The 25,388-nt window shown below is 37.8% G+C and overlaps 1 protein-coding gene across 3 annotated transcripts in view; it reads right to left on the bottom strand.

Moving 5' to 3' along the window:
• Positions 1-4,923: 4,923 nt before the first annotated feature.
• LOC101585551 (phospholipid scramblase 1-like) overlaps positions 4,924-25,388 on the bottom strand; it is a 37,370-nt gene continuing 16,905 nt past the window's right edge. For all 3 annotated transcript variants that reach the window (XM_004629280.2, XM_023713062.1, XM_023713061.1), the window contains 6 exons: positions 19,112-19,365; positions 16,982-17,024; positions 13,912-14,132; positions 13,648-13,809; positions 8,965-9,126; positions 4,924-5,822 (listed from right to left, as the gene is read on the bottom strand). In XM_004629280.2, coding sequence (XP_004629337.2) covers positions 5,763-5,822; positions 8,965-9,126; positions 13,648-13,809; positions 13,912-14,132; positions 16,982-17,024; positions 19,112-19,365 — 902 coding nt within the window. In that variant the 3' untranslated portion in view covers positions 4,924-5,762. The remainder of the gene's footprint in view (positions 5,823-8,964; positions 9,127-13,647; positions 13,810-13,911; positions 14,133-16,981; positions 17,025-19,111; positions 19,366-25,388) is intronic.

The raw sequence follows: 25,388 nt of genomic DNA, 5'->3' as shown, positions 1-25,388 counted from the left end.
AACAAACCGCAAACTACCCCTTGTCCATGTCTTCAAATTAGAATTTTCAGGACTTGAATAAGATGAATTAGTTTCTCTCTCTATCTCTCTGTCTCTGTCTCTGTCTCCGTCTCCCTCTCTCTGTCTGTCTCTGTCTCTGTCTCTGTCTCCCTCTCTCTGTCTGTCTCTCTCTCTCTCTCTCTCTCTCTCTCATAATAAATAAAAAAATAAAAAAAATTAATGTAAATCTGTACTGTAAAGAAGGTAATCAGAGATCTCTGGCCCCTTAGCTCTGTGGATGCCCATCCTATTCTGTCTCTGAATAAAACTGAGCTTTGAGTTCAAGCCTTGTACTGTTTAGTTTGATTCCACGGCCTGGATTTTTGCCACTCTACTTCTGTAGCTTGTCTTAATTTGCGCAAGGAAGGTTAACAAAAAGTCCCTGCCACTGTACTCAGATATATTCCAAACTTCTGTGAGATTAGAATGAGCTCCCAATTTGTGAGTTTGATTTTCTTACCCCAAAGAGTGAATCAGTCCTCATTTGAGAATTCAGAAGGAACTTTACATGCCATGCAAAGTCATAGAACAGAAATCTCAAGATGTCAAAATTTGAGCCACTTCTCTGTATTCAGAATCACTGATCATTATCAACTCATAGCTTCCCCCCCATGTTATGGTTTCTACTGTAGGAAATGGCATGTATGTCCTTCCACTGGTCTGGATTAGGTCACAACCCTCGCACTAAACTTGTAAATTTAATGCTATTCTCAACCGAAACTATAGGACTGACAAACAAGGAAATTAAAATGTATAAAAGATAAAGGGCCAGCTAGATAGCTCAGCGCATTAAAGTGCCTGCTTAGGCAGACATAGGGGCAGAAGGTTTGATTCCTGCCTGCTGTGCTAGCCCCAACCCGAGAGCGCACTGAGACAGCAAAGAAAACTGGACACGGTAGTATGTGCCTGTAATCCCAGCACTTGGGAGGCTGCAAACAGGAGGATTTCTATGAGCTCAATCTGTGTAGACTCTCTACTAAATAAATAAATAAATAAATAAATCCCATAAAAGTAGTGCTGAGATAGCTCAGCAGACGAAGTGCCTGCTTAGGCAAGCAAAGGGAATGGGGTTCGATCCCCTGCTTCATCAGCCCCACCAGTCCCACCCCCAGGCACACTGAGCAGGCCACTGAGACCAGGCATGGCAGTGCATGCCTGTAATCACAGTGCTGGGGAGGCTGAAAACAGGTGGATCACTATGAGTCTGAGCTGCTTAGTGAGACTACCAAATACATAACAAACAAACAAACAAACGAACAAATAAATAAATACAAACTTTTATAGGGATAACACCTGAAAAAAACAAGGACATTCTTCAAGGAAATCCAGAGCATTAGGCTATAGTGTGCAGGGGATGAATAGTAGTTGAGCAGAATGTGGAGACAATATCTATGGTACCTTCTGGTACTTTGCAGCATCAGAAATACTGAGTTGTGCCCTGAAGCATTTTCAGTCATGTTTCCTTGGTTCATGATAAGGTTTATGGAAAAGAGCAATTAGTCATTGCTCCTGCTAATTACTTCACAATTAGTGTAGCTTTTAAAGCCATTGCTGTTTTTATTTTTGTCTGTTGGGCACTTCCAGTTAAAACCTTGATGTCTGTGGCAGAAAGCAGCTACAAGGCTTGCCGGTTCTTCACATCTCTTCACCCCTTGTTCTCACACTCAGCCACAGGTAACCTCAACTTCCTTCTCTAAAACTTAAAGGAGGCCCCAGATGAGCATGGTAATATGCCTTGTATTCAAACCTTTCTTGATAGACTGAAGGAAAGAAAGAAAGCAGGGTACAGATCTGTGACAATTTTACTTTGTTTAACAGAGTTCCATAATTCTATGTAGAAGAGAGAGAGAAGAAACGAAAGTAGTACATACAAGTTGTTTTCATAAAATATGGTGAACATTCAAATTTTATTTATAGCGAATGACATGCGGCCATTTAACACCCCTCAAAATACTTCCTGTAGTTTCACACACACTTAGCTCATTATTTTGGTCACTCTTTTGAAGTCATGCTAGAAGTCTCTTTTGTGGCTTTTTTTTTTTTTTTATGGTTTAAAAAAATTTTATTTATTTATTTATTTATTTATTTTCTTTTGTGTCTTTATGAGGACTGATTAAAAAGTACAGTGAATGCTGGAGCGGATTGCCATTTAATTGAAAAGCAGCCTCTAGAAACTTTATGATGTGTCCTCATCCACCTTATTCACCGTATCTGGCCCCATGAAATTGCTGGCTTTCTCCTCTGCCAAAATGGGCCCCAAAAGGAAATGTTTCATGTTAATTTAGGACATGGAGGCAACCTCAAAAATGTAATTAATGACACAGAAGAGAACATCTTGAACTGTCTCAGAAAATGGCAAGAATGGTGGGAATAAATATGCTCAAATTTGGGGCAAGCTTTTTGATGAGGATTAGTGACAAGGTGCTTTTCACTGTAATATTTTTTGATCGGAATCATTCACTGTGCTTTGTGGCCATGCTTTGTAGTTGTCGGAGACATCACTGCCTTTGAGCCTCGCTGGGGATTGGCTTTGCCACTTCATAAGTATCTTGGAAAGCCCTCTCTTCCAGCTGGTAGGAATGACCTGGGATCCAGGTGTGCATGTACCCGTGCTTTACTTGGCGGGCTCCCTGTGTTGGTGTAAGTTAGGAATGACTGCCATGGTTTTGACTCATCCTTAGAATGCAGCATCCAGGGAGCTGATTAGGATGCTGGGAGGTCATTAGACTTCGCTTGTTTTGTAGTTTACTTGCCTTAGCTGTGTGTTCACCTCCGTTTCCTTTGGAGACATTGGGGTGCTAGGATGCTGCAGACATGCCTTGGCATGGAGAGTAGCAGCCCTTGGTGCAGTTTTGTGGATGAAAGGGCATGTCCCATGGGAGTGTCTTTTCTAAGTTTATGTCTCCTGAGCATGAGGGAGGATATGCACTGGCCCTCTACTTCCTCCACACAATCTTCCTACAAGTACAAAATTCCTTTCATTTCTGACTGAGAAAGTCTAGCCTGTCAACCCGTAGGGATTTTTCCCTGCAGGCACCCCAGCCCATGTGCTTGTTCAAGGAGATATTGAATGGAAAGAGTAGTAAAAGGGGGCTCATCTAACTGTGTCAGTGTTCTGAGGCCCACCAAACTGATTGACCACATTTTTGTGGTTGTTTATTTATTCACTTATCTTCATATTGGGTTTCTCTATGCAGTTTGGACTTATAGTAATTGTCTCAGTTATTCTTCTCTTGTTGCTGGGACAAATATCTGATACTCAAAATGAAGGAAGGAAGGAAAGGTTTATTTAGCTCACAGTTAATGGAGGTTTCAGTCCATATTCAGCTGGCTCCAAGGCAGACTGACACATGGCAGAGAGCAGCAGTTCATGGTGGCAGCAAAAAGCAATAGCAAATGGTAGGACTAGTAGCAACCAAGGCAACAGAGAGGAAGTCTGTCTCTCTCTCCTTTATGTTACATTCAGACCATCTGCCCTGGGTGGGGTGTAGTACTCACACCCATAATGCCAGCAGTACTCAAACCCATAATCTCAGTCTTAGATCATGAATTAATCACACACACTAGGAGCTTGCCCCATGATTGCATGAGAAACTGGGGGGACAAATACACATAAACCATAAGAGTGATCCTCCTGTCTCAGCCTTCCTAGCACTAGAACTACAGGCATGTACCACCTCGCCCTGATTTATAAGCTGACAAGGCATGTAGTACTGGGGATTGAACCTGGATCCTTGCACTTGCTAAGCAGGCACTTATGCCACCAAGCTATCTCCCCAGCTATCTCGCCAGCCCAACTGACCACATTTGGATTAAAAACACAAAGCAAATGTGCAAATGATATATCAGTAAGCTTTTACTCTACATATCTGCTTATTGCTATAACTTTTAAAATTTTCTTTTTAAGAGCATGAAGAATTTATTGAGAGAAAGATACTTTCCGTCAAAGAAGGATAGAAGGGGGCTTAAAAAGGGGGCTGCCCTTTATTGCTATAAATTGATCAACCAATACAGAAGCTTATAATCTGAACAAATCCATTTCTTTTTCACTTAACTGCCATCTGAGAATCTCATCATTATCATATTGTACAATTATTAGAACACAGGAGTTAAAGCATCTGTGAGCAGGCGCAGGAGCCAGGGGTTCGATCCCCAGGGCACGCTGAGATGGCAGTTGAGACTGGGCATGGTGGCGTGTGCCCATAATCCCAGTGCTTGGGAGGCTGTAAACAGGCAGATCATTATGAGTCTGATCTAGTATTGAGACCCTGAACACCCTGTAGGCCCTTCCCTAAAATACAACAAACAAACAAACAAAAAACAACAACCCCCCCAAATAAAAAAACACAGGAATAAAATATTGTGCATGTAAATAATGATTTCAAAGATTATATCTGTTTCAGTTACTTTCCTCCCATTGCTGGGACAAAAAACCCAACACCCAAAATTAGAGAAGGAAAATATTATTTAGCTGTTAATGGAGATTTCAGTCCATGCTCAGCTGGCTCCAAGGCACGGTGACACATGGCAAGGGGCAGCCTTTCACAGTGGTAGAAAACAGCAAAGAGCAAAGGGAGGGACAGCAGCTGGCGTAGCTTGCTAGCCTTTCTCTCCTCCTTACATTTGTAGGCAGAGTATCTGCCCCAGGGAAGGCTTAGCACTTCCTCCTCTAATCCCAGCATTTGACCAAGAATTAACCACAAACTCTAGAAGCCACCCCCAAAGACATGACGCTTGGGGACAACTAGACACAAATCATAACAATACCAACACTAAGATTTTAGAGAAAATGAATCTTTCAAAATTCATTAGTAAGTTTGCAATACATAATGATTACATTTACCATGGCAAGAAGGTACATGTACATAATACATCTTTCTTTTTCTTTTTAAAAAATTCTCCTCTCCTCCTCCCTTCCTGCTCCCTCCAACTCTTGGTTCTTTTCCCATTTCAACAAGTTCAGTTTGCAACACCATTTTCTCCCTTCAATTTTTCCATCCCCTTTCTCTACCTTTCCTCCCTCTCCTCCTACCCCCTCCACCCATTTGAGGAAGATCTCTGTAGTGAGTCTTTAAAGGGTTTCTTTGGCAGTAAATCATAACTTTGTTCACTGAAAGCCCTTTGAAATAGGGTATTTATTATTTTTCTTTATAAAAGTTACTTGTGATTGTAGATTGGTTAATAGCAACATTTTAAATGCATTATGATTTCCTAAAGAGAAAAACAATTTTAATTTTCCTTTATAGCATCCATATTGAATAGTATTAGACAATAACAGAAAAGATGCAGACCCTGGCTTGTGCAAGTTTTTGAACAGATAGTATTTTTTAAAATAACATTGTGTTTGTCACAGGAAATAAATTTTAACCAAAGACATTCAGTCATTTAGTTATTTATTAAAGTTTATGATGTTTCAATTGTGCATAAAATAGAAAGTAGGACCGTGATTATAATACAAAAAATTTTATAAGAAAATTTCATTTCTAAATGCAAAGGCATGCCCTTTATCTCAGGTTCACAAAATCTAAAAATGTATAAATGTCTCATATTTATATGACAGAGATACAGAAAATAGACTGTGATTTAAAAGTAAAATCATTTATCCAGATCTATAGGCATCAGACTTTAAATCATACAGGTAGCCGTGATACTGGTACAGAAAAAAAAAAGCTTTACTCTTCAATATCCTCAACGTGCATGATTTCACTTCTCTGAGGACTCTCTCATGAATCCACTCCCATACTTTGGTTCTTGTTTGGAGCAGTTTCAAAAAACATGAAGTCCTGGATAAAAACAAAAGTACAGTAATAAGTTCTACCAGTAAAACAGAGATCAAGTCTCAGATATAGAAAGTAAATGGTAGCGATCACACAGTAGTGCACCTGTTACGTGCACACAAATTAAATATCATATGTGAATCTGGGAAGAGTTTATATCTCTGTAATCTCTACTTTACCTTTTCATTATTTTTTCCTTTCTTTTTTCGAGTAGGGTCTCACTGCTTACCGCAGGCTGGCCTTCAACTTGCAGTGATCCTCCTGCCTAAGCCTTTCAGGTGCTGGGACTACAGGCATGCACCACCATGCCTGGCCCCTTTTGCATTTTAATAACAACTAAATCTGATCATTCTATCTTGTAAGAATTTAATTAGTCACTTGGGGACTTCTCTCTTAACACTTATTGATGCATCCTGCAATCTTTCTATCTTATTATTTTTTTCCTCAATTTTTTGTGGCCCTTCTCTACTCATACAACTTCTCTGGCAACAGGGTTCCATGTACAGCTCTAGGTTATTTTTCAGGACGACGACAGCCAGAGAAGTTTTTGGTTCAGTATCATCCATTCTTTCACAACCCCACTAATCATAGCCCCACGTGGTTCCCTCCACTGCTGTGTCCCTAGATCCTACCTTCCCTGTATCACATTAGGAAAGTCCTATGGATTTTATTTCTTTTACATTTAGTATGATGTTGAATCTCAACAGTAATAATGCAATCCTATTTTGCCAACCACGTGCATTATACTATTCCAGTATGAACTTTCAAAAATCCATTTCCCACATTCTCCCCAGGATTTAGCTGACTTGAGCTGATGGATTTCTAGAAAAAGCTATATAAAATGTAAGTATTCTTTAAAAGTTGTTTTAACTGACACTTAAAAATTTCATGCATTTATGTGTTGCCATGTGCTGTTTCAATACACGCACACATTGTGCAATGTTTGAATCAGTTTACACCTACTTATTATGTCAAATACTTATCACATCTTTATGGGTAAAAGTATTCAAAATTATTTTTTCTGATGTTTGTAGTAATGCCCACTACATTATCAGTACGTGCAGTTACTGTACTGTGCTTTAACACACCAGAAATTATCTTTTCTTCTAACTGTAGGTTTAAAAGGTCTTCAGAGAAGACCACAATACAGCTCTTCTCTCTACTTTCACCTGCATTTTCCCTCAAACTATACATTCCAGATGGCTTTCTTTCCTTACATACACAGTATCTTTCACACACCTTTCCTCTGTTTAAACAGTTTCCTAAACTTCAGGGTTAAATTTGCTCTTTGGATAAGAACAATATTTACTGACGGTCCAATTTTTCATATAATTCTGGATTTATTTGCTTATTTAGTTATTTATTCATTTTTATAGTACCAGGGATCAAACTTGGGGCCTTGTGCTTGCCAGGCAGGTATTTATGCCACTGAGATAGCTTCCTGATCATTCTGGATATATCTTAAATTCAAGGCTTTGGAGATAGCTCAGTGGCATAAGTGCTTGCCTGGCGAGTGCAAGTTCTCGTGGTCGATCCCTGGCACCACCAAAAAAAAATGTTTAAATTTAATATAGAAATTAAACACATGCCAATTTAGAACAAAAGCTTAGTTTCTTTTCATGCATCTTCTGTTATTATTAATAAACCAACCTCATTTCATTTATTACTCCATCTGCTAGATTCCACTGTGCTCATCTCTATTATTTAAAAGTAAACCCATGAGATAAAATCATCAAATAGTGAAACACTTCAGTGTGTCTCTAACAAATATGAATTTTCTGTTTTTCTAGAATATGATCAATATATCATTAATCATAAGTTCATTCCATCAAATAGCCATGTTTGATGTTCAGAGAAATGTTCAAATTTCTCTGAATGTCTCGTAATGTCTTTGTAAACACCCTTGTTTGACTGGTATATCAACATGATCTACAAACTGTTGTACCTCTTAACATTTCCTTTTCATTTTATCTTTGTCTTTTTATTTTCTTTGGCAATTAATGAAGGAACTAGGTTGGGTTGTTTTTTTCCTGCACATTCTGACTTTTTCTGATTACATACATAAATCAGTATTTAACATATTCCTCTAGTGTCTCAGACCACGGCTGTAACACATGAGCAATCATCTGTGGTTTCTGTACAGATTTAAGGCTGCATTCCAACAATAAAGATTCTCATGTAGGGTGCAAAGCAGACAGGGAGAGTATGAAAAGTTACACAGGTCTTTCTATTATGCAGCTTATGTCAAAGACCATTGCTACTCCTGTAATCCTCAAATCTTGCTAAATACTATTATCAAACTCAGATGCTCTACAAATTTCCAATTGCGTTTCTGACTTAGTTGAAGTGAGCTTATGGCCTGCTGCTTAGGGTTTTATTTTTCTTACTTGTGCATCTTAATTTAATAAAAAATTGTCAGATCTTTCCTTCTTTCTTTCTTCGTACTGGGAATCAAACTCAAGATTCATTTTGGTATATTGGTACACACATATAACATTGTTTGGTCAATTTCCGTCTCCTTGTCTCTGTCCCTTTCCTCCCTCCCCCATTTCCTTCCCTTTCTGTCAGTCTCCCTTCTACTCTTTTGTTATCTCAATCCACCACCCTTTCCTCTTCCCCTCTCCTTCCTCCTCCTATTTTCATCAGAGAGAGCACAGTATTTGACATTCTAAGTCTGGCTTATTTCATTTAACATTCTAATTTTCATTTTTTCCACTTTCCTACAAATGATATGATTTTATTCTTGTTCTGGTACTTGGGGCTTTAGGAGTTTAGAACCGCATATTAGACGGTTTAATAGTAAATCAGAACAGACTTTCTTCTTTCATTGACATTATTTCCATTTACACCCAGACTCAACATCTTTTCCAAAGCACTAATTCTGTGTTTTAAAATAAATACTCCGAGATAAGCATAAGACACAAAATCCTTTTCTTGTGAAAATGCATATTCTTCAGACAGAAACTGCTCACCTATGTCATCTATAGTGTCAGAATCAAATGGAATTTCAGAGCTGGTATTACAAGGGAATGTTTCTATAAAACCTACTAATTTAGAAAGATCATTCTGAAGTGCACAACATGTTGAACTGTCTGAGAATGACAGCAGAGAAACAATGCGCGACCAAGAGGACTGAGCACGGCCTTACGATGAGGAAGCAGGCCCCAAGCATCACGGTTTTCATCTTCACATCCAGGTCTAAAGGAAACTGGATTCCGAAGTTGTCGGCGTCTGTGAATGCCGCTCTTACCATGCCGCCCCACTGCCTGGAAATCTTGCCAACCACGGACTGTTCATCAAGAGATTTAATCTATATCAGAAAACCAATAAAGGTTTGTAGAAAAGTTATGCCAAAGTTACTACCATGACTGATGGGAAATATTGTATTCAATCATGCCCACATATATCTAGGACTAATAATCTCTGCTTCCAAAACTGCTTCACTCCCTACATAAGTGATAGAAATTAGCTTTTTAACAATATGTAACATTTTCTATTTTACATTGGGGGTAACAAATTATTTGAATTGATCCAGAGTAAAATTTAAGAAAAGGTAAAAATTAGTTTTCTGCTTAAGGAGGAACACAGGTAGCTTATAGAGGCTACAGGTTTAAACATGATGGAGGGCCCATCTCCACTCACTAAGGGAAGGGACACAGGAAAGGTTAACAGCTTGGAAAAGAATATTGTCAGCTTTGATTGAAGGAAGTAACCACTAAGCAACTTGAGTGATTGCCCCTGGTCACTGCTTAGGGTAAGACCTGATAGCGAGTGGATTGTGAATAATAAAATAAGAAAGATGCATGCAAAAGAGTTCATTTACAGTTCTGCCTGTGGAAAATACAAGGCCAAGTAAAGAGCCGAGCAAACTGTGCCCACAGTGAAGCTGCCCCTCCAGTGAGCACGCAGAAGCTGAGTGTGTTTGGCAGTCGCCACGCAAGGCAGCCTTAGCGTGGTGTGAGGAGGAAAGGCAAGTCCTTTTCAAATGTGCACGAAGCACCAGACAGCCAGGAACACCTTTTGAACCCTTTGCTTCAGGTCAACCTACTAAATAAATGTGGGAAAATTTAAAAATGACCCATTTCATCTGAGTAGAGATGGATGTGATCTTCAAAATTCTGAAATATAAGGAAACTCTACATTTCATCTTTTAATTTTGAAATAGTTTTCAAAATGAAAGCTTCAGGTGACAACCTGCCAGCTACCAGCAACTCCCAAATACATATTGATAAATATATTAATACTTCCATTTTTGTTTACTAACTCCAAAAACAAAGTTTTACCAAAATTTGTTTCAGACACAGGCCATATAATTTTTGTGGCACAGTTCAGAAATAGGATTAATGATCGATAGTTCAAAATTCATTAAGTATACAAAATTTTAGGTGAATTCTGAATACATTTTTAAAATAGGATCACAGTAATAAAATTTCAACCTTTGGAAATCCGAATGATGATATATTAATATTTTTCCCACTACTAGGGAATGAACTCAGGGCCTGAGTATGTTCAGCCAGCCTTCTACCACTGGAGGACACCTCCAGCCCTTAATGTTGCATATTTTCATCCATAAGTGTAATAATTTAACAACAATAATTAGTAAATAATATGCTGGAAAGAAATTCTTAGATGCATCTCACAATTTTAAATATGATTGCCAAAACTGAAATACAATAGTACAAATAAAGTAGCTACACATCAAAGGAATAGAACAAGTTGTACTGTGAAATAGAAAGTATGATTGCTGATAAGATACTGTATTGATTTCCTCATGAGCTACTTAGTATATCTGTAAGGCTATGATCACATCATAACCTTTAAGTAATGTATCATCATAATAATACTATCAATGAAGACTTCAGGTTCATAGATGAGACTGCTTTAGGGTATCAGCATTAATTATTACCTACCCAAATTCCTGGAAAAAAATCATGCTTTTGCCATCTACATGAGTCTACCTGGGTAGCTCCTGTTCTTTCTTGGGGAAATCGTGTCATGACCTCAACTCTCATCCATGTAATGAGAATTTCTCAAGTTTTCATTCCATAACCAAGATTCAGTGTGATCTAAATACAAATTCTTACTCTCCCAAAATACCAGCTGTTGAACCCTCCATGCTTAAGTTAACCAAACGTGTCATCACTTATTTAGCTTCTGAAACATATGGCATTATGATATCTTCAATTGACACAAAGTGCATGCTTCAGTCTCACTGAGTACACATGACATATCTCTGCCATTATTTCTGTTTCAAGTCATTTCTTCACCTTCTGTAGTTCAAGCTTTTATATCATCTTTTCCTAGAAGTTCTCATGCCCACTGACAGTCCCTCATACTGTCATTTTATGGATTAAAATGTGAACCTTCCCATCATAAACCCTACAGAAAATGAATCATGTAAGTCTTATCATGTCTGTCAAAGATGGTACCTAGATACCATCCATTCAAATGCTTAGGAAAGGTATTAATCATTACATAAATAAGGATGTATTGCAGAGGTTTAACTTGGTTCATGGTTTTAGAGGGTATGTTGACAATGAACTGGCTCCAACGTTGAAATGTCATCACTGAACAACCTGGCAGAGAAGAGCTGCTCAATACACGGCAGCCCAAAGCAGAGAAAGCAGTGAAATCCAAACACAGATGAGCCCTCGATACTATGGAAATCTCCAGTGACCCATTCTCTATAAGAGTATCCTCCAGATGGGTCTGGCTTCTAGCAGCACATTCAACCAGGAACATATCAAAGGATTAATCACTGATGATGATTGCAGCTGGTTAATCAACTGCATTCTTCAATCCACAGCTCTGTACACATCAGACTTTTGAAGGACATTTTAGGGCCATAACAGATGCTAAGGCATTCATTTAGAGAAGCTTCCTGATGAAATCTAACTTCATAGTATTAAATGTAAAATTTCACAATGCATTACACAATTCTTTCACTTATTTCTTAAAAGTAAAATATATGGTTATTGCATTAACATTGTTCCTTAAAGGAACTATGGAAAGCAATTACTTTTTCACTTCTTTGGCTCTATACTAGAAATACCATTCTTTACACAGAAAAGTATTACTATGCAAACTCTTCTATAAAGGGTTTGTAGCTACACACGCATCTCTACTGCACATATATTCTCATAAATTTCCAATTTCTGTCACTAGCATATGAGGACTAGTATCAACATAGAATTTGCAACCATCTGAAATAAACTAACACAATGAACGTGAATAGTTGTTAACATGGCCACAAGATGGCCATAGGCAGTAACCCTTCTGGGCTCTAGGATACTCTTGTTCTCTGGAAAGGTGGGTTCAGTTTACCATATTTTCTGACTTTATAGGAGAAAAAAAGCAATAGAGATTAATTTGCAAAATTTCCCCATATTTACAACTAAGAAACTTGGTTATGTGTCTAGATCAGTGATGACGAAACTTTTAGAGCTGGATGTGAAACTGCAACCCTGAATCCCCTTATTTATCATATGGTGACAAGACTACAATGAAACCTCAACACTGAGGTTTTAGTTGAGAAAAAACAACTCATAGATTAATACTTTTTATCTTAAAAGAAAACACGTGTGCCATCCATTCCCTACCACTTGTTTAGATCATTCATTGTAATGAAATTATCGCATGTAGTAAATACACAAATACACTGTAGCTTTCAGTGACTTAATGTAATACAAGGATGAAATGCAGATGACAGCAAACCATGACTGGGCTTTATGTATTACACAGTAGTCTCTTTAGGCTGTGGGGGGCCTAGGCACCTGAAGTCAAAGATACTGCAGAATTCTATGCCTTTCTCTCTCAATTAAGGACAGGAAGAGATTAGCAATAATTAGTAATCATTACATAGGAAAATATAACAGTATGATAAAAAATTATGTGAACATAGACACTGTCTTCTCTCTCTCCAAATATCTTAATGTTAGGGTACTGCTCCACCTTCTGATGTGGTGAGATGACACCCTGGCCTGATGGAGGTGAAGGGAGGCAACTGATGGAAGCGAGGTGACACAGTGTAGGTGTGCAGTAGGGGTCACCTGGGCACAAGCAGGAAGATGCCAAGAGCAGTGACCAAGGATGGACTGAGTGCTTAAATTAATGCGCAGGCACCTCATACAGTGACAGTACTCTGGAAAGAGGGGACTTCGTCCAGGCTGTATGGAGGAGGACAGGTCCCTGGATTCTGTTACATTACTCAGCATGGCATGCAGATTAAGATGGTAAATCATTTAGCTCTGGAAAATTCTATTTAATGTTTTCAGAATAGAGTTGAATGTGGTGAATTCAAGCTATGAAAAGTGCAATCATGGAAAAGAGTACTTTGTATTAGCCTTATTAAAACAATCTTTGTGTAATTGTTCTCTTTGTAGGGACTAAAGCAATCAAACCTGGACGTGGTCTGGATCACCACCTATCATGCAGGGTAAGGACGGATCCATGAAGCAGACTTAGGTAACAAGGCTGGCAATTCTACATTGTTCATTTTTATATTATTTTTTATTTCTACGAAATGTTGGTTCGTAGACTTCACCAACCTTCTGTTTGAGATCTTCCTGCTTCAACCTTCTGAGGGCTGATAATATGTAGTGTTGCTAGGAGTTTGTTTAAATTCTAGATTTTTAAAAATCTATGACTTCATAGTTTTCAATTTTTTTCCATTTAGTGTAATTAATACCAAACTTTAATCAGATTAGTAACCATAAAATTGACTACAGTTAAATACTTGAGCACATTATCCATCTTGGAAAAATGCTTGGTATATTGGTAACACCCTATAAAATTACGCTTTTTGGATAATAAGAAACAAATGATCTCTTACCTCAAAATCAATATCCGAATAACAACTGCACGAAATACATGGGCCATTTATTTTTAATACATCCTCTCTTCTCTCATTTTGAACAGTAAATTTAGGCAGACAGGGGTGCCACTTCTGAGAAACATAACCAACTGGAACACCAGGGGGAGCTTGGATTTCTATCTACAATAGCAATGAGCATAAATAGATATAACAATAGTGGTAAAGCTTACATTCAGCAAAAGGGTGACTGGTGTTAAACTACTTTAGAAACTGCACACTGACCTCCTGAAGGCAGCAGGGACAACAACAGCAGTCACATCTCAGTGGCCTCACCATAGTTACGACCTCTCGGCCCATGTTATCAAGAATTCTCAAGGTAAAAGGCCTACTTGGTCCACCGAAATTTAGGGTGCCAAAATCATTGTCTTCCGCTGCAAAGTAAACCCTCTGTCCGAGGCTGTTCTTAATTTCATATTTGTTATTGGTTTCAATGCCTGTTAAGACTGAAAATATAAAAGAGGAATCTGTAATTACCATTTTTTGGTTAAAAATAGCTAATTTTTCCCGCGGTATTATAACATCTAGCTATAACAGCTTTGGATGATACTCCAAGCATTACAAGAAAGAGGCAAATAAATGGTATTTTTTAAAGAAGTGATAAATAAGAAAAAAGTCAAAATGAGATAAAGAAATAAATTCTCGTGAAAGTGAGTTGTATCTCTTAAACGCAACATTGTTGCAAAGGAGAACTTTTCTCCTCCTTACCCAAGACCGGTATAATGGCATAGAGGGGCAGAGCGGTGCCGATGGGCTATAAAACGTTCATTCTCATGGTACAGTTTTAACATGTTATAAAGATGCTATAGGGTAGCAATACTGTACTGAAGAAATTGGCTTGAGACATTTTAGAAATCATAGTCTGACTTTTTGAACCACCTTTGAGGACAAGTATGAGGGTTTCTTCCCACCCAATGCATACGTGTAAAGGGAAAAGGGAAAAAAATCAGAAGGGTAGGACCCCACATTGTGCCCAGGACACCCTTGATCTCAGCTCACCACTGGTGGGAAGTGAGCAGTGGGTACTAGGCAGCAGGGAGCAAGGAGATGCACCCATGAGGCTCTGACTCACAGGCTGCACAGACCATCGGAAACCTTGGAGAGATTGCTGCATACTCTGGGGATTCATCTCACGTGTGAAGAAAATGGAGGGATGTTAAGTATCTTATCCAAGTTTCCTGTAGGAATTGACACCTTGGAAAAGTTTCCGTTCTCAGAGGCAGAAAGGAGCAATTAATGTTCCCACTTGGCCATTTTCCTCAGATATTGGGGCCATGGCATATTTAAAAGAAATATGTAAAGGGCCGGCCTGGTAGCTCAGCGGACTAAAGTGCCTGCTTAGGCAGAGTACAGGGCCCGGGTAAGATCCCCGGTGGGCAGCGCCGGCTGCGACCCTGGGGTGCACTGAGCCAGCGATTAAGACTGGGAGTGGTGGCGCCTGCCTGTAATCCCAGCTCTTGGTGGGGGGGGGGGGCTGGAAACAGGAGAATCACTACAAGTCCGATCCACGTAGTCCTAAATAAAAAAAAAAAAAGAAAGAAAGAAAAAGAAATATGTAGAGGCTCAAACTTCACACTAATGTGTGTGTGTGAGTAATTTTAATTTGGTATAATTATCTTTCAGAAGTCTGATCAATATGAATTCCTTTCAGTGTCTTTGGTAGGATTTATCTAGACCCTCTGCATATAATAAGAATGACCCTTGAGCTCAACACCTCTTAAAGTCAAAAGATTGGTGAGAGAAAAACAAAAACAAAAACAAAAACAAAAACAACATGTATCTGTGTATCTATTATCTAACAATTGTGTCATTAAGTAGCATAATACAGAAAATTTTGCCTTGTTTAATTTTAAAACAACATGGCTTTCTATAATGTTTCTGGTTACTTTAAAAGGTGAAAATAAAACAAAAGAGTCTTATGTTTATGTTTAGGTCTATTAAGAATAGAATTGAGAAAAATGTAAGTGCTTGCTATTGCACGGATAGTATAAAAATAGTAATCTTCATCTTCCTTATATGATTTATAACATGAAAAAAATAATATAGACTCAATTTGGGGCAAAAAACCATATAGGGCATCTTTTTAAGAAACTTCAAATTAAACAGTAAATTTTAAAATTACTAGATATTTCTTGATCAAGTCATCTATTTCAAAAATTATTATCACTCTTTATATGTCTATAAATCTATATGTCTATAATTCTACAAAGGAATATGTAATGTGTCACATAATACATGGTATCTGCTTATTTGAATTTTATAAAATAGATAGCATATATTGCAGAATAAACTACATTTCAAAATGCAGATAATCATGCAAAGAACTATATTTCAGAAAAATGTTAGTTTAGAGACACTGAACAAAATAAAAACTATATATATATTATATATATCCAACAATTTGCATTATGAATAGTTTAAATGTAATAGGAGACAATGTTATAATTTAATAAAATTCCATTTTTCCTCTTATACAATTCTTGTTCTAATTTGTAGCAGTGGAAGGATTGTTGCAAATAAGACAGACTTAACAAATAGTCTACAAACCAGCAGTTTACAGTGCACACTTACATCCAAGAAGAAGACATTATCATTCCTAGGCCCTTCTAGGTCTCACTCCCTGTCAGCTTCCTGAAGCAACTACTGGTCTCCTAAATCTGTTCTTGCGCCTGATAAACACTGACCCCAAGGAGACATCTGGCCACCCTAGCCTCGTCTAGAAGAGCAGGGCTGCTCTTGCAGGAAGGAAGGCTCCAGTCTGGTGCTCAGCATCCTGCAGCACTACAGGGCCCCTGCATCTGGCACAGGACTCTCCTGAAGACCCAGGAGAAACTGTGAGCACAGAGAACTTTCTAGATCATTCCATCTGAATCAAGAAAGCTCAATCACCCTGGAAATTCACTAAGGTGGCTAAACTTTTGCAGGCAGTTCTGTGCAATTTCCAAGGTGATGTCAGATGACAAGTCCACAGCTGGTAGTAATGCGGTACAATGATAGAATAACTTGGTTTGGAGAGAAGGAGGAAAGAAAAAGCGTCAATTGTCTTCCTTCTAACCTAATGTCAGTATCGTGAAAGGAGGCGTGCAGTAAAATAAGTATTTTAACATTTGATTCTTCATTTTCAAAAGTAAATTGTTGATGAGGTGTACATTTGTGTTCCTGTGAAGACAGACATTAGTAAGTAACCTGGTTAACTGTCCCAGATGAGCTACAGTGTTACACTGTGGTGACTGAGACGCCTTGTTTTGCATAAATTTCTTTTTCTAGAAATACGACTAATCCAATGAATGCATACCTTCCAGAAGTTCAATTTGCTGGTGCACCAGAATCTGATCTATCTATTAAAACAAAAAGAAAATTAAGCACTTGTAATGATCAATATTACCACTACCAATATTTAAATTTATATGACAGTGTAAAACTAACTTTAAATAGGTGAAATATGTGTTGAAATTTTTCATTTAAGGTGAGAAGCTTTACATCAAATAAAACCAATTCATATTGGAATTCCTAAAACAATATTCCTTCTAGAAGAGTCTCAAGAAATGATCAGCACTTTTTTTTTATTCAATTAAAAAGATTACTATCATAAGTTTCCAATTTCAAGTGTACTTGGCTTCAGCAATTGTAATAGATGATAATTTCCTCTATTTTATGAGATCCTAATTTTGAAATTGTGTATTTCAGAATATTTTTTCAAGAATGTATTTATGACTAATATTTTTTTGTGTATCCTGCTTGAGTGCCTTGTGGAAAATTATATCAATAGCCTGTGCCAGAGATACATCAGACTTACTAGATATTGGTTGGATATCATAAAAATTTTTGTTTATAGAACTTCATAACTCTTTTTTTATACTAATTTTATTGAGAAAGAAGCAGCAATGAGACAGTTTCAAAACAGGTTATTAGGACAGTTACAATAATTAATACACTGCATATTGTCTTTGTAGTAGTTATTCATAGTACAAGATGCGGACATGATATCTTACCTAAACACTATTAGTTCAAAATTTTCTTCTCATTGAACTAAGAGAAGTAGCTGTATATCTATGCTAACTATTTTGTACATACAGGTATATATGTATATTTTTTCACTACAAAATTGTCCTTCATTTATAGAGCCTTTTTGTTTACTTTTGTCAGAGATGGGCATTCCATTGCCATTCATATATTGTAGGTGCATGAATTCAGCAAAGTAATCCAATATGTGTCATTTTAATTACTGCTATATTCTCTTTCAAGTAAGTCTTTGTTTGAAAAAAGAGATTATAAATTGAAAACAAGAGACAAGAAAAAAAAATGTCATAAGACTGTCCTGCTACAATGTTGTATATGGTTAGATTTCTAAATTTCTTTTCTTTTCTTTCTTTCTTTCTTTTTTTTTTTTGGCAGAACTGGGGATTGAACTTAGGCTCTTGTGCTTGCCAGGGAAGCGCTTATTCCACTGAGCCATCTCCCCGGCTCTTGATTTCTAAATTTCTGTGTAAAAAGTTGTAATTGTTTATATCTTCTTTTTACCATTTTTTATTTTTTGAACTTTTTTTTTCCCTTTTTTTTTGGTTTAAAGTTTAGCATATCAATGATTGATGGAAAAAACCTGTTTCATGTTATGTCTGAGATGTTTGATACTCAGACACACTCCTACTTACCTCTCTGCTTTCACACACCAAATAAATGTTAAACCTCAAATGCCAAAAGTCATTATCCTGTTGTAGAGTAAAATCCCATTTATTTCCTCCCTTCTCCTGTAATTATATTTATAAAACTAGATATTCCAAGGAACAAGTATAACATCATAAGCAAAGTTTTATTAGTTATAAAAAGGTAAGTCATTATGCACACTATGTCAACTCTTTGTGTGGTTTTCATTATTGAAACTGAGGAATAAGCTTTGTTCAATGGTCTTTTCCAGTTTCCAAAAGCTATTCAGTGTTGAGATAAAAGGGTACTGGCTTCAGTACAAGGGAGGAGATTAAAAAGATACCCTTACTGCCTTAAGTTTCTAATTCTGACCAAGGTGAGTAACTTCCTCAAGGCTCAGTATCCTCTTCTGAAAAATGATAATTATAGCACAAATACATGAGTTTTTTGGGGCTTTTTTTTTGGTAAAGATTAAGCAAGATAATACACGTACTATGCTCACAGCAAAGACTGCAACATACTGCTTACTATCATCAACTCCCCTAGAATGACTGCTTAATAAGTATTTTTCTATTGGCTACTAGCACAGGGTTTAGTCACGATCACACAAAAATATAACTACCTCATTTATATTTGCTTAGAAAGTGAAACTGACCTAGAAAAACTAAGAGTAACCTGTTAGCAGGAAACACCATTTCAGATTTTCTTAAATCATTTCTTTGTTTAAGTAAACTAGGTGCCCAGTTGTGACTTTCATAAGTTTGCATACCTTTGTAATTACCTGACTTAAGTATTCCAGTCCAGGTGGGCAGTTCAGTGGAACGGGTGGTGCTGGCATCCACGGTACCGCTGCAGGTCCATATACTGGCTGACTCTGTATGGGAAACCCGGGTTGGACAGCACCTGCAGAGCTGCCTGGTGGTATTGGGGGTCCTGGGTAGGGACCTGGGTAAGGACTGTTGGGCCCAGGGTAGCCAGCCTGGGGACCCAGATAACCCCCTGGGGGGCCAGGATATACAGGTTGACCTGGAGGTTCTGGAATAGGAACAAGTAAAACAACGTAACTACACAGAATAGGAATCCTCACCTCATCTGGGATTAGCACAGCCATGCTCAAATTGACCTCTGTATTTGGAAAGCCTGTATCGGTGGCATTTAATATATATGTTTATGTTCCAGAGACTTTTTAATACAATGGATCTGTTCACTTTACACTTCTATTTTAAGGATGATAGCTGTGAATAGAGGTAGCACATAACTCTCTTTCCCTTTCTCAGAATTTAAATGGAAAAAATATAATTTCATAATTAAGAAAGTACTGTATTGCTTGACATCAAAAATATAAGCATCCGGGCATGATTACATCAAAACAAGAGAAGCGGCACTGGGTAAAAGATGCCAACTAAAGGCTTTGAGTCAGTATTTCAAAGACCAAAGGGCCCCACACTTATGATAATTTGGGGAATTATAACAAATGGTATTTCCTATATGTGTGGACCTGGAAGTGATTTCTTTTCCTTCTCTATAGAAGGGATATTTAGATAAATTTAGAGATATTTTTGTTCATTAGAACTATAGCAAACAGTGGTTCTGACATGTGGTGAGGAAAAGCCAAGGATACTGCCAAACATCCTAGAATGCTCAAAACTGTTCCCTGAAAAGAAAGAATTTTCAAACCTCAAGTATTATGGTGTTACTGTTGAGAAGCCCTGGCATAGAAGTAAAGGCATGCTTTTTTCTTCTCATATATTTGAAGTACTTATCTGGATTAATAATTTGCTTGGACTTTTTCTCTTCTGTTCTTTTCATATAATTGAGCATTAAATCTAGGAGCATTCTATCATTGAACTATACCCTCAGTCCTTTTATTTTTTATTTGGGTATTTTGGGACAGGGTCTTACTAAATTCCCAGGCTCACCTTGAACTGCTGATCTTTGTGCACCATTTTCTTGAGATGCTGGTATTATAGGTGTAGACCGCTGCTCCCGGCATATCGGGAGCTTCAATCCATGCTATATTACTCTCCTATGCCTCTAATCCATTAAAACCCAAACTGATATTGAGGTTACAAATTTAAGTTTTACAACATAGCACCCTATGCTCTTTGGAAAATACTGTCTGAGGAACAATGAAGGCAAGAGTTGTAAGAAGCTAGCTAGGTAATAAGTAAAATAGAGGAGAAATTTAATAAATCCACAGTGTATATTCTCTGTGTGTAATTATAAAAACATTTTATAAGCTTATTCACAGAGTAGTAATCCCATATGCATGAAATACATTTAAAGGATTACATTAAAACATTTAACATTAAAAACAATGAAAAACAACATTTAGAATAGGCTATAAATACTTAGGTAACAAAATTTATAACCATTGAAAACTAAGGCTAACAACAGGCTAAACTTCACACTTAGGCTCTTAAATATAGCTTTTATACTGTAGTCCTTCCACAGTGAATAAATACTCGTAAGTGATAAATACATCAGTGGCTCCTTTGTAGAATTAGAGGATACAGCTTTTAACAAGGGAGGCTGCTCTCTCTGGGTTTGTGACTAAATTCTGGGAAACAAAAAACAAAAACATTTTATACTGATGTGATGAAGAAAATGCATGGAGGAGAGGACTGGACGGGAGGCAACCATTTCAGATAGATATAACTAAAGCTAAATTCTACAAGATGATAAGGAACAACTTATGTCAAATCTGGTGAAAAACACTACAGGAATAAAGAAAAGCAACTGTAAGAGCTCTGACTTGGGAAACGAATTCAGCATGTTAAGGAACAGAGAGGAGCAGGAAGATTAGGAGCAGCTGTTGGCCAAGTAACAGAAAGCAGTTGTCTCAGTTACCCTTCTCTCGTTGCTGGGATGAATACCCAACACTCAAAATGAAGGAAGGCAAGGTTTATTTAGCTCACAGTTACTGGAGGTTTCAGTCCATACTCAGCTCCAAGGCAGAGTGGCACGGGGCACAGAGCATCCTTTCATGGCAGCAGCAAGGAGCAAGAGAGCAAAGCGGAGGAGTAGCAGCAACAATGGCAACAGAGAGCAAATCTGTCTCTCTTCAATTGCATTCAGGCTATTCACCCCAGGCTGGGGGAAGTACTCATACCCATAATCTCAGAAGTATTAAGACCCATAATCCCAGTGGATCATGAGTTAATCTCAAATCTAGAAATCCCTGCCCCATGACTGCATGTGGCTTTTAGGGGGGACAACTAGACATAAACCATAATAGCAGTTAATCTTGTAGGTCCTTAGTCTAAGAGGCAGGTGTTGGAGGGTCTGAGGAGAAGAGGAGTTCTGTAAAGTCACTTGTATCTCATGAAGATTTTTAGCAGTTTTGAACATTAGGATTTACAATAAGAAACATAGAGGCAATTCCAATGCTCATTACCTAGTAGGAGAGACCACTCTATATTCATCTTTATTCTAGGGAGGACCATAGCAACTAGTGAGATTTACTAATTAGAGTTAGAGGGTCAAATGCTTTGAAGGAAGGGACTGAAGTTTTATGAAGGCATATTGCCAGGAGTAGCTACTGAGATGGGAAGAGGGAAAGTGTTACAGTTGTGATGAAGAAATTATCCCCCAAAAGTTTCAGATGCTCCTGGGAAGGCAACTGGATCATGAAGGCACTAACCACATCAATAAATCAAGTCATTCATGAGCTGAAAAGGTGAGATGGAGACCACTACAAAGCAGCTCTGAGCAGGACTTAGTATCCAACTGGCTTTTCATGCTTACTTGTGAGTTGCTCAAGGCCTAGGCCCCTTGTCTGGAGATAGACAGCAGATTCATAGCAAGTGAACCTGTATGAGTCACTGGTCTGCACTGAGGCCTGTCCTGGCCTGTAAAACTGTGACAGATAAGGCCACAGCTGAGGGCACTGGGCTCCAACTCCAATTAACTAAAAGGAGACTGAAGTTACAGGCTCCCTCTTCTTACAGTAAATGTCAACCTAGAGCTAAGGTAGTTCTGCTTCACAAAATTTGTTACTTGGAAAATATCTCCCAAGGTCCTGCTACATTTCTCTCAGATTCCTGCATTTTATTCAGTCTATCCCTCCTCTATTTGAAAGCCAAACAAATACAGGATGCCCTGAGAAGTTATTTATCTTAGCCCCCAGAGAATCTTGAATTCTGTTAGAGGGTTTTGATCCTCCTGGAGTCCTAAACTCATGCCACTAGACTCATTTGTTTAAGCCTTCACTGCATACTTGTTTAGTTGATTGTGGGCTTGATTTGTCTGCAATAACTAATGGATATTATTGAGCGGTTAAGTGTAGTTAACATGGGGGCCCATCTGGTGGAAATGAGTCACTAGAGATGTAACTTACCAGGATACTACTTTGTTCTTTGCTCCTGACTTTCATTACTTCCTAGTTACCATGATATGAGTGACTCCTCTGCCATGGTCCTGTCGCTGTGATGTTTTAGCTTCTCTCAAGCATGAGAAAAGAGAGCCAGGGAACAAAAGCCTAAAACTGTGAGCCAGAACAGATCTTTTGTACCGTAAGTTTACTTTCTTAGGTGTTTCATCACAAAGACCAAATGCTTACTAACACAGGAAAGGGAAGGGAGAGTAGGAAGAGCTTCTCTGAAGTGTCACCTTTCATGTAAGATCTAAAGGACACAAGAGAGTTAAATTAGCCAAAGGCAAAGAACATTTAAGGCCAAGTTCTGGTTTCATGACAAACCTGGGTGCCTACAAGTTTTGAAATTGGCCAGGGCCATAATATCAGGATTGAAGGTGATCTAGTTTGCATAGAAATATGTATCCATTCTGTTCTCTTAGAGAAACAAATTTTCTTGGCAGCTGAATGGTCTGTTTCATTGTCCTTAGAAATCATCAAGTAGGTCCTAGATATCTTATTCAGATGTTCGCTATTAAAATAGTCTGGGGGCTGGGGAGATGGCTCAGTGGAATAAGCGCTTCCCTGGCAAGCACAAGGCCCTGAGTTCAATCCATGGCTCTGAAAAAAAAAAAAAATAGTACGAGCTAGATCAGCATGAAGCTCTAAGGTGTAGATAAGGACTAAGGTCAACAAACATGGTTTCTCTTAAATATCATCCAGAAACATACTAGCACCAGAGCACCATCCCAGGAAAATTAAACCAGACCTCTGAACTCAAGGATTGATAATTCAGTCCTTAAGAAGCATCGCACAACTAGTAGGAACAGAATGAAGAACTGGAAACCTTGCCCAAAATCTCTAAGCCTTAGTTATTCATGATGAATAAGGGGTTAGTTAATAGTATAATGGTTCTCAACACACATGGGATTGTTTCGCCACCTGTTTTACATCCTTCTACATACTTTTAGTCATTTCTAGGTGACTTACTATACCTAATACATATGTAAATAGCTGAATAATGACAAGGAAATGATCCATACATATTCATTAAAGATGAAATTTAAAACTTGAATATTTTCATTCTACAGTTGGTTGACTGTGAAGACATAAATTCAGGAAACTGTCAGTATTTACCTCCTAAGAATGTCCTGAGATTAAATGAGCTAACCCCCATGAATTTCAGAATAATGCCTATGGCACAGTGAGCTCTTAGTTTTTCGCTAAAATTATTTTCAATATTGTCATTTCAAGGCTTGCAATACATGCAGCCTTGGTCTTTAGAACTCAAACAAACAAAAACTATTTTTCTTACAAACTCTCAAGTCTAGTTATACCTGAATTTAATATTTATATCTCGTTTCAGTTAGCTATATAGTGGTGCTTATGCTGCTGAGCTACATCTCTGGCAATATCTTAGTCTTTTAAATAATTCTTCAAACAAAAACCCTACAAAAATTTAAAACACAAATTCCCAATCTTGACTTCATATTCAAAGCGCTTATAATATGAAGAAGTATCAGTCCTTGAGTTCAGAGGTCTGGTTTAATTTTCTTGGGATGGTGCTCTGGTGCTAGTATGTTTCTGGATGATGTTGAAGGGAAGCCATGGTTGACCTTCGTCCTTATCTAAGCCTTAGAGCTTCGTGCTTGTCTAGCTCATATTATTTTAATAGCGAACATCTGAATAAGCTATCTAGGGCCCACTTGAAGATTTCTAAGGACACTGAAACAGACCATTCAGCTGCCAAGAACATTTGTTTCTCTGAGAAGAAAACAGAATGTATATATATATTTCTATGCAAACTAGATCACCTTTGATCCTGAATCCCCTGAGTGTCTTCCAAGGGGTGGGTATTCTGCATACTTGTAAATCTGCACACACTATGAACTTTGGCACTTCTTTTTTTTTTTTTTTTTTTCAGAACTGGGGATTGAACTCAGGCCCTTGCGCTTGCCAGGGAAGGGCTTATTCCACTGAGCCATCTCCCCGGCCCCAACTTTGCCACTTCTAAATGTCTATCATTATCAATAACTGCATCTGCCTAAATGACAACCTCTGAATCATTTTGTGACTCTGTATTCCTTACTATGTAGTGATATGACTCAATTATTTTTCTTAAAAATGCAAAGCATGAATTAACAAGAGGAAATAAAGCTTTCATATTGTTACAAATTAAAACTGAATTATTTCAATGTAATCTCTCTCTCTCTCTCTCTCTCTCTCTCTCTCTCTCTCTCTCTCTCTCCCTCTCTCTGGCTCTTTGCGACAGAGTCTTGCTCTGTAGTTCCAGTTAGTCCTTGAACTCAAGGAAATCATCCTGCCTCAGCCTCCTGAGTGCTGGGATTACAGGTGTGTGCCACTGTGCCTGGGATGGCTAATATTTCTCCAGTTATCAGCTTTTAGTTTTAAGTAGTCTACTGACTGCTCTTTTACACTAATTGAACAAAACAAATGCCAAGTACCACATGATTAAAAAACACACAGAGATAAATCTCCTAAATATCATTACATGATCAGATTTTTCAGAAAATAGAAATGATCAGTAACATATTTTACTTATTTTCTGTATTTGGGGGTTTAATTTATGTACAGCCTTGTATTTAATTAGCTAATGTAAAATCACTATTGATTTTATTAGCTCTCCTTTACATTTTTTCTTGTCTTCCATAATTAAAAGGATTACCTCTATGGAAAATACAAA

The sequence above is a fragment of the Octodon degus genome, unplaced genomic scaffold (assembly GCF_000260255.1).
Source record: "Octodon degus isolate 3935 unplaced genomic scaffold, OctDeg1.0 scaffold00028, whole genome shotgun sequence".
NCBI lineage: Eukaryota > Metazoa > Chordata > Mammalia > Rodentia > Octodontidae > Octodon > Octodon degus.
The sequence above is the reverse complement of the archived record's forward strand: the minus strand, read 5'-3'. Positions and strand labels throughout refer to the sequence as shown.